The 12,801-nt window shown below is 38.8% G+C and overlaps 2 protein-coding genes across 2 annotated transcripts; one reads left to right on the top strand and one right to left on the bottom strand.

Moving 5' to 3' along the window:
- Positions 1-213: 213 nt before the first annotated feature.
- rdh20 (retinol dehydrogenase 20) lies at positions 214-4,596 on the bottom strand. Its single transcript, XM_073467664.1, has 5 exons — positions 4,144-4,596; positions 2,731-2,829; positions 2,383-2,528; positions 1,876-2,007; positions 214-331 (listed from the first exon to the last, which is right to left on the bottom strand). The coding sequence occupies exons 1-5, from the start codon at positions 4,594-4,596 to the stop codon at positions 214-216; spliced, it is 948 nt and encodes a 315-aa protein (XP_073323765.1).
- Positions 4,597-7,899: 3,303 nt separating this feature from the next.
- On the top strand, positions 7,900-12,589 carry LOC140997685 (somatomedin-B and thrombospondin type-1 domain-containing protein). Its single transcript, XM_073467663.1, has 5 exons — positions 7,900-8,134; positions 9,882-10,073; positions 10,543-10,621; positions 10,752-10,934; positions 12,472-12,589. Exons 1-5 carry the CDS (start codon positions 7,900-7,902, stop codon positions 12,587-12,589), a joined length of 807 nt encoding a protein of 268 aa, XP_073323764.1.
- Positions 12,590-12,801: the final 212 nt, after the last annotated feature.

Raw genomic sequence — 12,801 nt, 5'->3', positions numbered from 1 at the left:
TAGTACACACTTCTGAATGATGAGTCCCAAAGTCTTAAGCCCCCTCTGTTTGGCCTCTGATAATCCACATGTTACTGAATCCTGGCTGTAGCTGGGCAGTTAGGCCCACTGCTGTCCACACAAGCAGAAGGTTGTTTTTTTTTTTTCTTTTGACATTTGATTTTAATTTTAAGGTTTTGACCCCCATCCTGCCTTAACTGAATTTGTGTACAACTATGCAACCGTAATGGCAGCATTAGATGCTTGTTTCTTGGTGTCAATGAAGGGGTACATGCACTTGTCGGACCCCATGAAACGATATGTGACCACATTGGATTCCCATGGCAACAATCTGAAAGAGAACGTGCAGTAGAGCTTAAAATACTGAGCATCAGCTGCTGAAGATGCAATATGTAAGAATTTTAGTTTAAACCATTTAAAAATTAACTAAACTTATGAACAAAATGAAGAAATAATAGTTTTTAATAATAGATATTATGTGAAAGACGTCCATGAATTGTGTTGCAGGGATATTTACTGAAGTTAGCATGCTAGCCAGCTAACCCCCGGGCCTGATTACCTTTTTCTCCCCTGTGCTAGCAGTGTAAACACCAACACTAGCTGCACAGATAACTGGGCTGACAAGCTAACAGTAGCTACAGTCATAAACAGACTACAGTCGGCAGCGGTTAGTTACAATGGTGATATGCTGCCCCTGTTTGCTCGCATAATGAGTTCAACGGGTGGCCAATTCTTACATATTACACCTTGTAAGCAATGTAAGTGCACACATGAAGAAATGTTAAATGCAAAAAAAGTAACACATAGTACCTACTGTTTTTTAAATGTAGGAACTGCGGCAGATAAAACAACTTTGGGGCAACAATTGCACATTTTATAGTAAAGGAGAAATAGATTATTATTGTAAATACTGGGTACCTACAGGGTGCAAAACCACAAAACAAAACTGAAGTGTGGGGATAATGATATTATCAGCACTGGTATTCATCAGAACCTTTAAAATTATACATAAAACACATGTATTTATTATCCTGTACATAATCCAAAGACCACATGCTGGCTGGTTAAATGACCTATGCAGTAGGCTGCTAGTATTTAACCTGTTGAGTGCTCCTAGAAGTGTATTTCTGTACTCCATATATGACTGACAAACACTCACTGGTCCAAGATTTTAGCTTCCTACCCAAAGCCAACATTGCTCTCCCCCAGCATAGGCATATTTTATATATTCTTCAATAACATTAAGTGTTGAGAGATTTTACAAAAGCTGCTTTCCTTACCTCTCTGTGCCCTTGCTGTTTTGTAGCATATTGTTACTGTGACATATGTTACACTGTAATTACTTTATAGGTCCTGTTATCAGTGTTGTTAACACCATTTTCCCAAACGTCAGTTTTATTTCCCAGTGTTGCACCACGTATAGGTACAAATTACTTTCATTTATTGATATATTCTATTTGGAACAACAAAACAAATAGTTAATTAAAAGTTGTTGTTTTTTTTAAGTTAAGATATAACTAATAAATTCTCAAAAAACAACATGGTTTAAAAAGGAGTAGGAGGAAGTATACACATATCTAATCCTACCCTTCTCCACTACCTCATTATTTCAAAAATATTTCCTTCTCATTTATCTCATAAGAAAAATAGTTGATTTTTATTTTTTCCTTTCCTCTAAAAAGCTTGATTCTTGCTTGTTTTCTTCCACTGTATCTACATTTAAGTACCAGTGGGAACCAGTAAGTATTTTTGATGCCTGATTCATAAAGTGAAGTTAGGCTGTTAATTGCAAGCCGCTGTTAAATTATGTATTTAAAATGCCACCTAAATTATTTATGGTCTTTAGTTAATATGAATGTGTGTCTTTGTACTTACGCTCTGGACAGGAAAGGCAGGTAGGTGAGGCGAGGGATGCACACTAACGGTTGGTCTATCAGGATGGCGTTCATGGCCTGCTCCACACAGTACTGGGGCTCCAGAGGAGGCAGGATCAGTTCCACTTCCTCCCTATTAGTGGCACCAAAGGACAAATAGGCTGTCACTCATGATTTATTAAACAGTGTTATGACAGCAAACCCATGGCCAAACATAAACAGAATGCTTACCCTCGTCAACACACCCACACCCTGCGCTGGATATTTGTCGCAGTAGACAGTGGTTTAGTTTTAGAGTTTCAACAGCACAAATGCCACAGTCTCACAGTTCACTTGCATTTTTAAGGCAAATTTAACAACAGATTGGTGGATATTTGGTGTTCCTGTGGTGGGTATGGAAGTTGTGTTGCAGTACTTTTTCCAAATCTTGTAATATATTCTGGCTTGAGTCTAAATCACTCAGTTCAAAAGCCCTGAATGACAGTATGTGAGTATTTTGTTGACGTACCGTATCTTGCAGCCTTCAAACATGCCTGTGTCCACGATATAGGGGCACACAAGAGTCGTCTTCACTCCATCAAACTCGTCGGCCAGCAGCTCGTGGGCCAGAGACTCATGGAAGCCCACTGCAGCAAATTTACTGGCACAATAATCCTGTCTCAAACAAAAATCAAAACTGTTTACTCTGTCTGCACAAGTATCAAGTTATTTACAGTATGATTTCTCAAACCTTCTCAGACTGCTGTGGTATATGTGTTTGAATATGTGAATTTATTAGCTGACTTGTGTGTGTGTGAGAGACAACAAAGCTGTCATAGCTTAGAGTTGCAGTGATCTTTCTCCCTCCCTGGTTCACCTCGACACAAGCGGTGCTGAAGAGACCGAGGACGCTGGCGATGGTTACAATATGTCCATGATTCTGAGCCTTCATCTGAGGGAGGAAGGCCTTCACTGTCTGAGAAACAAGCACACATACGCATGAGGTCATTATGAGGCAACAAAACTGTGCAGTGTACAGTGACTTGTGGTAACTCAATGGGAAGAAAGCTTATGTTGCACGAGCAGCTTCACATTAAGAGGATTAATGTGGGAATCCTGCAGTCCATAGTGTGAGGGGGATAAAGCTATTAACGCAAGACATTTTACACATCTTGCGTCACAATATGCACAATAACCTGCTGTGTGCAGCAGATTATACAGTACAATGTGAAATTCACAAGCTTCATTTCCAGCTCTCTAAATTTCAGTCAGTGCTGAATTATTGCCTGTGTTCGACTGAGAAAGTCTGTCACCTATACAGCAGGGCACATTAAATGTTTAATAAAAACAATGACTACTACAAACACTAGTGTTGGTCATTGTGTTGAACGTTTGGATAGTTTGCCACCTTTTGTCACTTTTGACAAGTGATTTAAATTTTTAAGTTTCTCTCTGTATTTTTGGGTCCAGTATTTATTAAAATCACGATTAAGTATTTCTCTTTGTGAGTTCTGACCTGTGATTGGCTGTAAGTTACAACAAGCAGTGGTGGACACGGGATGTTTGAGGGGCAGGGGCGATGACAAAAAGGGGGCACCCCCTGATGCCCTAATTAGACAACAATAAAAAAATTTAATTTCTAAAGCACTTTTCAATCTTAAGCCTACAGTGCTTTGGAGATCGAAAGATTTATAGGGTAATAAATATCTTTTTTTTAAAAATTAAACCTAACCCTGTACAACAACACAAAATTGGAACATGAGAGTACATATATCAAGCAGCACTCAGCCCATACTTAAACAGATGGAAGGTCAAGTGCAAAATAAAAGAAATGAGCTCATGTATAAATAAGCCAATCTGGATAAGAGAAAAAAACTCATATACAGCGAGAGCAATTATTATTCTGGATAAACAGATAAATAAAACAGTATATTTGCTTGCTTTCATTGTTTTTAAATGCAATTTCTTTAATTCTTTGACTATTTATTTACTAATTGTTGCTTTGTTTTATTGTCTTTTAAATGCAATGTTTTAACATTTTTAATGTCTTATTTTGAATGTTTCTCTATGCCCCTGTGTCTTAATGATACTATTTAAATAATCTTCCCTTGCTTTGCCTGAACAACACACATGAGTCTGTGATACACTGACAGGTTACTGTATCAACAGTATATCTGGAGATTTAGTACTGTTAAGGGAAGCAGGACTTCCTGTCTGATCATCAGGATGTTTCACTTCAACTTCAACTTCACTTTCACTTCACATTTCATATTGACTTCAGAGTTCTCACCCAGAAGAGGGCATGGCAGTTGACCTTCATGGTCCTCTCCACCAGCTCATCGGGGCAGTCTAACATGCGCTCCCCAGCCACCACTCCAGCATTGTTCACCAGCATCGTAACGTCCCGGCCCAGGTCCTTTCGAACAAGGTCTGCTTTGCGATACACATCCTCTCTGTCGGTCACATCCACCGTGTAGGTGTGCGCCTTACCCCCCATCTCACGCACCAGCTTGGCTGTCTGCTCGTTGGAGCTGCTGTTGACGTCCCACAGCACCACCTCTGCCCCATGCTTGGTGAATTCCTGAGCAAAGAGGCGACCCAGGCCACCACCTGCTCCAGTGATCAGCACCAGCTCTCCATCAATGGGCTTGGTGCGTGGGCGCAGGACGACCCGTACAGAGTTGCGCAGGATGAAGTAAATCACATCCAGAAGCATCATCTGGAGGTCCATAAAGAAAATCATGATGATCTATTTTACTGCTGATGGGGTTGATTGTAAGAAGAAATGTCTCAGTTTAGCTTGAGGTGGTTCAGACTTCACACCTGTTGCCTGTGAAGGTGTGTTTCCAATTGCCTATATCTAAATGTTAGATGGTGTGCGTGTAAAGGATGCAGACAGCCAAGCTGGTGTTTCCCTCCTTCTGTGGCTCCCAGCCTCCGTCTGCAGTTTATTTAAACACTCTCCCCACGGATTAGAGGAAAAACCTTGAGCTCCTCATAAACCACTTTTGTTGAAAGCTGTGAATGTATGCATTTCATCATTACTGAGCAAAATAACACGTGCCAGAGGGCATTATGTAGCGTTAAGGATTCTTGAAGTTTCTGCGTCTTTACTGTTCACAGCTTTCACATACTGTACACGTGTAACTCAAAGTACTATTCTTACACTTAACAATATGAACTATGTTGTCAATGTATATGTAAAATATCTACATTATGACTCAGTGTGAAAACATCTGTTTATCTCTCAGTAAGGCAGAAAGAAGATGAAGACGAATATCACTGTAGGTGAAGAGATTAATCATCATCATGAGTACTTGAAATGGGACAAACTTCTTTAAGAAAGGCCCCATAGTGTAACACATACCAGGACAAATGAGTTTTACTTTTTATAAACCAAACAATCAATCAGTCGATTAATGGAGAAAATAATCAGCAGATTAATCCATAATAAAAATAATCATTATATAACTTCACCTCAATCAACTAAAACAGCAAAATCCTGCTTTTATATTAATGCATCAGAATAATAATCTAATGATAGGGCAGTTTTGTATGTCTATTATTTAAAAGTTTACATTTTTGGTTCAGTGTTCAGTGAAGGGACGCCGTTCAAGGACAACCTTTGGTCCCACTTCTACCTCTGGCCCGTAGAGTCAGAATCATGAAATGAGAACATAAGGAGATTATGTATTTGTGAACTGTAAATCTCTGCATTGTTACTTATGTCCCAAGAAGGCTGCTTGTTTCTGTATCGCGTTCTTGTTTTAGGCAAACACTGCCAGCCTTGTTTACTGCCTATGTATGCTGGCATGTGAGCCTTAAATAGAGACTCATGGCAGTGAATCGGCATGTTTTGACCCATTATGTATAAATTGTGTGTATTTTAAATCACTGTTCGCATTATTTTTAAAGCATTAACCAGTATTGAAGTCAGTATTGATTACTTTCTGTGTAGAAAGACGATCAACCTGCAGAAGGTTGAAAGTGGCACAATGAGTTGAAAGAGTATAGTTGAAATTGTTACCAGTAATGTAAAGATGATCTATAAACAGTATGCTCTAAAGAAAAACTGTAAACTTATTTTTTAAAAATTTGTTACTAAGCCACATTTTAAGCTGATGGCGCTTCATATTTCACAACAACATGCTGTGCAGATAAACACCTCTTTCTCTAAAACACAGAATATATTTACAGAAATGGGTCACGGCTGTAAGAAGGAGGTTAGTTTAAATGCTGCCAAGAATTTTTGCCCTACTGTGAGTTGTTAAGCAACCGCAGCAAGGATCACAGTCAGTGCCTTGAACATACTGGTATAGTACCTGAATATTGGCATGCAGAGCAAGTGATGTGGAGCTGCGACTGATTGTTTGCCAGCCAGTTTCCCTGCTAGATGTGCCATAAAAATGATACATTTTTGACTGGAGTATGGTGGGAAGTCATTCAACTCTGGTCGTTTGTGAACTGAGTTATGGAAGACACAAGATTGCAACCTATTTTTCTTTCTCCGGTTATCTTCAGTTTGCATAATTACCACGGTTGTGAATGTGAATGTGAATGTTTGTATAGACTGATTGAATGTATGCAGTGTATATACAAATATTCATGTTTATACATGGATGCATATGTATGGATGTGTATGTATATAATATAGTTTATTTTTTGTTTGTTTTTTCTTTAAACATATAATAACAATAATTGCAAACACATGTAAATGAAATGGACATTTTGTGGCTGAATCATGACTTTATTACAATGAAAGCATTTAAAAAGGTTTCAACATGGACATTCTTTACCTTTTTCTGATTGCCAAAGTTTTTATTTATTTATTCTTTTTTTTTTTGGTGAGACTTTAAAAAGTAAGACTGTTATTGTCGTGGTGAGAAAATGTTCCAATTTCCCTTTAAAAAGTTTTGATGAGATGAAAAACAATTTTATAAAATCCGGAGAGGGGGCACAGTGGTGTCTTTATGGTATGCGGTTGTATCCAGTTAGTGCTGTTTACTGGAGCAGCAAATTGACAAGGTCCTCATCTCTGTAAGCTTCACGGTTTTGCAGATACACATGGGGAAAAAGAACCACAGCTGCCGTGGTAATGCTTTTATATACATATGTTTCTCTCTTCCATACATCACAACTCTTATCTTGTGGTGTTTTGGGTAGTGTAATAAGTCTTTCAGTCCCACCCACGCTCCCCTCTTTCTGTTCCTATCTTCTCCCTCTACGCACACAGTAGAAGGCTAATGGGAATCTTAGCTTGAGCTGAGGCCTGCACTGTCAACTCTGTTGTTCTTTTTGCATGAATAACCTCGGCCATAGGAGTTTCAGTAATCCACTCTTTTCACATGTTGAGGCACACATGGGCCTGGGAAGCTGGCTGCTTCACCAACAGGTCCAGAGAGAGAGAGAGAGAGAGAGAGAGTGAGGCAGTCAAACAGACATTTTTTACTGTTGTTTTGCAAGTTCCTTCCCTTTATTTATATTTATGCCATTAATGGGGGTCTATATTTAACTTTTATTCTATTATTATTATTATTATTATTATTATTATTCTGTATTTTTTCTTTTCTAAACTCTTGTTTTTTAGGTGACAAACTATATAAAAAATCTAAATGTAGAGGGAGGAAATTTCAGTTTCAGTTTCTCTAATCAAGCTTGGACAAGACCAGCAAAACAATGCAGTTGGTGAGGTTACAAATTAACTGTAAAAACCTGCATTTATTAATATTCATAACAGATCCAATTTAATTATTGCATAACTGATTATACACAGTCACAGTAAACTCAGTTTTGTGGGTTTTCTTGCCCATTTTACTTCACCTACATGTGGTGAACTGTTCCTTTAAGAGATGCAGAGTTGACACATGAATAACTTCCAACTCACCGACCAGCTTCAGCAGCTCCTGATGGTCGCAGACACTTCTGACCTAACTGAACATAACAGGAGTTAATTTTAGGGACAGTCCTCTGGTGAATAACCTTTGACAGGGACTGGTTGAAATTGTCGCACTAAATTATCTAGAGTCCATGTGTGTGGTGCTTCGTGATGACAGTGTGGAGGAGCAGCAGCTCTGTCACTTTGGTGTGTCTCGGGGTGTCTCTCTTCCTCGTCGGGCCGTGTCAGTCGGCCTGTCGGGATGCGGGTCTGTGCTGCACCGGCCGGAACGCCTCATGCATCAGCAGAGGATGGAGGTCTGACCGGACCTATGGCTCCTGCTACTGCGACCAAGCCTGCGGGTCCACCCTGGACTGCTGCCACGACTATGAGACAGCCTGTCCAGGTGGGTTTGTACTGATGTTGATTTCATGTTGAACTACAGAAATATTCTCCACTACAGTGTGTAAGTTTGTTTAGGACTTGTGTTACAATCATTCAGATGGTTTAGTGTCAAAGTGTCAATATCACACTGTAAAAAAAAAAAAAAAAAAAACTGCATTCAAAGGGCAGTATGCAGTTTTTGGAGAAGAAATTCAAACTCAGAATTGTAGTATTTACAATATTAATGAGGTAATAATACAAACTCAGAAATATAATTTTTTTTCCATAATTGAATAAACAAGCTGTTCTCAGAGGAAAATAAGGTCCCCAGAACACTGTTTGAAGCTAGAAAGGTGGCAGGGTCCGCCACATGTAAACAATGTAAAATAGTAAGAAACTGCCTTGACAAAGAGAAAACAAAGAGAGTTTGTTTTTTTTTGTTGGTTTAGGCAAAAAGATCTTTCTCTGCTCATTAAAATTTCTTCTCTTAAACTACACAGTGCACCTTTTAAAAAATGTAGCCTAAAAGTTCAATGGTATTATCAACAAGAAGTAGCCTCCTCAAAGTATCAAAAGTAAAGGTAGTCATTAGGCATCAGAACAAGGCTATATTATCTGATTATTATTACTGTAGCATTGCTGTTAATGAGGTGGACCTAATTAACTACCATAGCCTATTTTACACACATCAGTATGTTTGTTAAAGCTGCTCAGCGTTGTTGTCCTTTTAGCTAACTTCACATCATTTTGCAATTAGCAATCTGTTCACGATCAGATAGGACCGCCCCTTTATGGAGTTCTCTGTCCCGATTGGATAAAGTGGACAGGGATACCAGAACATGTATTTTTTCTCTTTTGTTGCATGAGCAGATGGAGGAGAGACATGGGTTACCGACCAAACAGTGATTACTGTTGGAATATAGTTTTTTAACACTTATTTTAATAGAAATATATCACTTAACAGCTTTAAAAAACTCTTGACAATAAATCACTTTAGAGACTCATTCAGGGTTTAAACATTTTAATTTGTAAAGTAATGTAAGGTGTTAGATAACTTTAGTGGAGTAAAAAAGAATATTTTCCTGTCAAATGCAGTGGAGTGTAAGTATATAGTGGCTTCAAACGGAAATACTCAAGTAAAGTAAAAGTACATCAGAACTGACTTATTTGTTTAAGTTATTTTTCTCCTTCTGTCAATAAAATACAGGGAACACTTTTGTAATAACCATCATATATGAATAGTAAATGTACAGTTAATTAAACTTTAATTTATAGTTATTTCACTGTTAAATATATATATATATATATTTATATAATAAACCATTTTTAAAGTTGCAAGTTTATAATGGTCATCCAAATAATGTTTATGAAGAACTACACAGTATTTATTAACCACTTACAAAGTATTGTGAACATCAGCTGCACCTTAACAATAAGCAATTGCTTAATAATTAGTTTATAAATCAATGAATTGTTTGTTAATGGTGAAATAACTATGATCTAATTTTTAATTAACTATCAATTTACTATTTACAATAATGGTTATTATAAAGTGTTACACCATTACATCATATAAATCAGGAAAACGATAAAAAACAAAACATGTAACAAATACAATTTTAACCAAATTATATTATTAAAATTTGTATTAAAAGACACATGTTTATACTGTGGAAGGTTGGTTGGCTTTTAAAAGTCCTTCCAAATGCTATAAAAACCTAATCAGGTGAAGCATGAAATTAATGATACTCCATGTATCCATACATCAGCCGTGTCCTGTGTGGTGAGTGAGTGGACGCAGTGGTCAGGCTGTGCCGAGCCCTGCAGGGCGACAGTCCGCAGGCGGAGCAGGACCGTCCTGCAGGAGCCGCTCAATGCAGGTAAACCCTGTCCCCATCTGGAGGAGCATGCCGGCTGTGCAGAGTACTGGACTCATCGAGGGCACTGTCACAACTCACTTGGTGAGTAAAAAGTACCCGGATCCTTCCACAAGTCCATCTGATCATCACAATATTCTCTAACATTCTTCAATAAAAATCATAGTCGGTGTAATTACTTCATGTTGTTATCCAGCCCACCTCACAACTTACCTGCCTGGAGCTGCTGATGTACGGGGTGTTCAGACATATTGTAGTTGTGTAAGCAGTATGATTTGTAGCCACTAGACGTATCTGAACGTGCCTGTGAACGAAGCTGTTTGTACCTGCTTTTTCTGTCTTCAAAATTTAAAATAAACCATACAAGACGTCACCTCATCAGTGCAGATTTACCTGTATTTCCTCTTCCCGTCCTCAATTTGAAAATGACAGAGCAGAGAATTCTATGTTCATGAACATCTTCCCAGCAAATGCTCATTGTAAATGTATGTGGCCTCAGTATTACAACATATGGTCACACGTAATGTTCTTATCACGGATACTCCCCCTGCAGTCCCAGCGCTTATAATCACGGGTGGCTATGGCAACGCCAGGAAGAAAAGAGACATCCCTGACAGCAGCGACATTATAGGGTAACATGCCTCCAGCAAAATGTGAAATTACACTCATATATGAATTCAGCCTGAGATTAGTTTGTGTGTGTGTGTGTGTGTGTGTGTGTGTGTGTGTGTGTGTGTGTGTGTGTGTGTGTGTGTAAAATAGGTATTGTGTCCAGTTTCAGTTGACCTCTCTGACAAAAGGATGCCAGCAGAGCGGGGGCCCACACACCCAGTGGATGCAGTACCTAAGGGAGGGGCACCATGTGTGTGTCGAGTGCCAGCCACCTGCTCTCGCTGCTGGACAGACACACTGCGCAGGAGACGGAGGGGAAAACGACGCAGACAGGTTACAACAAAAATAATGGCAAATATTGTCACATCGATAGATAAAAATGAGAAAAAAGTTATGTTTGGCGGTTAACATTCTTTGTATTTAGAAAGCCTCAAAGTTTAAAGCTTGTGTTGTTCAGGAAGTGTTTATAACCATAAGAGATAAGGTATTTGTTTTTAAAGCCCAGCTAAAGGTTTATTCAACCATGAAATTAGCTTGAAGTTTGTTTTGCTCATATGTAAAGAAATTCAGTGTTGAACATAACTTCACTACACTAATGAAGGTGACCTTTCACTCCGTGGCAGTCAAGTACTGTGTAATTACCAGCAAAAACACTATAGTGAATAGAAAGTAATTATGATTCTAACTCATATAAAAAAAAGGAAATTGCCTTTTTTGATTCATGGTCCAAGAATTAAACATTTTAGCAAATAAGAATTCACTGTATGAGGGAAAGAATCAGCGAAAATTTGACAAAGGTGTGAAGGAAACAATGAAATTGGTATCTGCTTAACTGCCAGGGAGTAATACAGTTCAGTTTGACATTTTGGAAAATACACTTGAGAAGATTGTTTCCACTATCATGTCTGTGCTGGAAATATGTAGCTGGAGCTGGAAGGCAGATTTTGATACTTTTAGACAGAGCCAGGCTAGCTGTTTTACCATTTCCTTACTCCAAGCTAAGCTTACCAGCTTCTAACTGCAGCTTCATATTTTCTGTGCACTCATGAGTGTGGAGAACAATCTTCTCTACGTACTCTTCACAAAAAGGTAAATTATCATATATTCCATACATCGAAGGTTGTATTTACATTCAGAGTTATTTATCAAATAGCATGTTGTACCCTTGGTTATACAAATGTGATGAATGCATTTCCTGATTTTATCTTAAAATTGCATTGTTGCAAACGTATTGTTTGCAGCCTTGTTAACCTAGCAAGCAGTCTGCTTGTTTTCTGCCTTTACATTGCCAATAAAGTCAGCCACCACCTGTAGATCAGTGGAATAGTCACTGGTGTGCATGTGTGCTGCATGTGCATCCTCTCGCACATGCACAAGACTTAACTAAACTAAACAGGGACCCGCTCATAGAGAAATACCCTTTAGCGATACCTGAGGTCAAAACTGGACAGGGAACCTTTAAACCTGAGGTAGGTTCACCCTGAATGTAACCCTAACCATATCCACAGGCGGTGTTTTTGAGTGGGCTTTTGAGTATATTTGAATGAAACAGGAGTATATCTGCAGTATGCTCTTATCTGAGCAGCCAATAAAGATTGTCGCACTACAGAGACAGAACACTGTTCTACCTGTTATTGTTTTTGACACAATATCTGTGTTTGTATTTTGAGAGGTACAGTGATGGATAGGGTGCCAACACATGTATCAGCTCACAAATCCAGGGTTTGTTTTTCATCCCAGACCACTAATTTACACCCTATTTCTCAGATCTTGTTGCTAAAAGTGAGGACAACCACTAGATGGCAACATTGTTCATCACTTGGATTTAAACAGAAATCTAACTCTTTTCCTTCATCCTTCCTTCCTGCAGAAGACCGTCTCTCCAGTGGCAGGCAGTGGGAAACCCTCGATGCAGGGGTGTGTGGAGGCGTGTGGGGAGGCTGGAGGCCTGCTCCTGCCCAACAGCCCACAGCTTCCTCTTCATCTAACATCCTCCCGCCTTCTCCTTGGCCGCCCTCCAGTACACTTTTAACCAGACATGTGCATAAAGAACAATCTGACAGTAATAATTACAAACAAGCTGCTTTATTAAAGAGAGCTAGTCAGTGCTCTCCTGTGCTTTTTTAGTTATACTGACCAATTTTTTTCTTCTCTAGAACAGTGCAACTACATGTGAATGTTTAATTCATAAAGGTGAATG

Source organism: Pagrus major, chromosome 6 (genome assembly GCF_040436345.1).
Source record: "Pagrus major chromosome 6, Pma_NU_1.0".
Classification (NCBI taxonomy): domain Eukaryota; kingdom Metazoa; phylum Chordata; class Actinopteri; order Spariformes; family Sparidae; genus Pagrus; species Pagrus major.
This window is presented reverse-complemented; position numbering and strand designations above follow the sequence as displayed.

What these genes read in the sequence shown, in the direction of transcription:
- rdh20 (XM_073467664.1), bottom strand. Translation starts at nt 4,596, where the DNA reads ATGATTTTCTTTATGGACCTCCAGATGATGCTTCTGGATGTGATTTAC. An exon ending in ACTGCCATGCCCTCTTCTGG is followed by an intron (nt 2,830 to 4,143) that starts GTGAGAACTCTG and finishes CTTGTTTCTCAG; the next exon opens with ACAGTGAAGGCCTTCCTCCC. An exon ending in TCAGCACCGCTTGTGTCGAG is followed by an intron (nt 2,529 to 2,730) that starts GTGAACCAGGGA and finishes TGTTTGAGACAG; the next exon opens with GATTATTGTGCCAGTAAATT.
- LOC140997685 (XM_073467663.1), top strand. Translation starts at nt 7,900, where the DNA reads ATGACAGTGTGGAGGAGCAGCAGCTCTGTCACTTTGGTGTGTCTCGGG. An exon ending in GACAGCAGCGACATTATAGG is followed by an intron (nt 10,622 to 10,751) that starts GTAACATGCCTC and finishes TGTGTAAAATAG; the next exon opens with GTATTGTGTCCAGTTTCAGT. An exon ending in GGGGAAAACGACGCAGACAG is followed by an intron (nt 10,935 to 12,471) that starts GTTACAACAAAA and finishes TCCTTCCTGCAG; the next exon opens with AAGACCGTCTCTCCAGTGGC.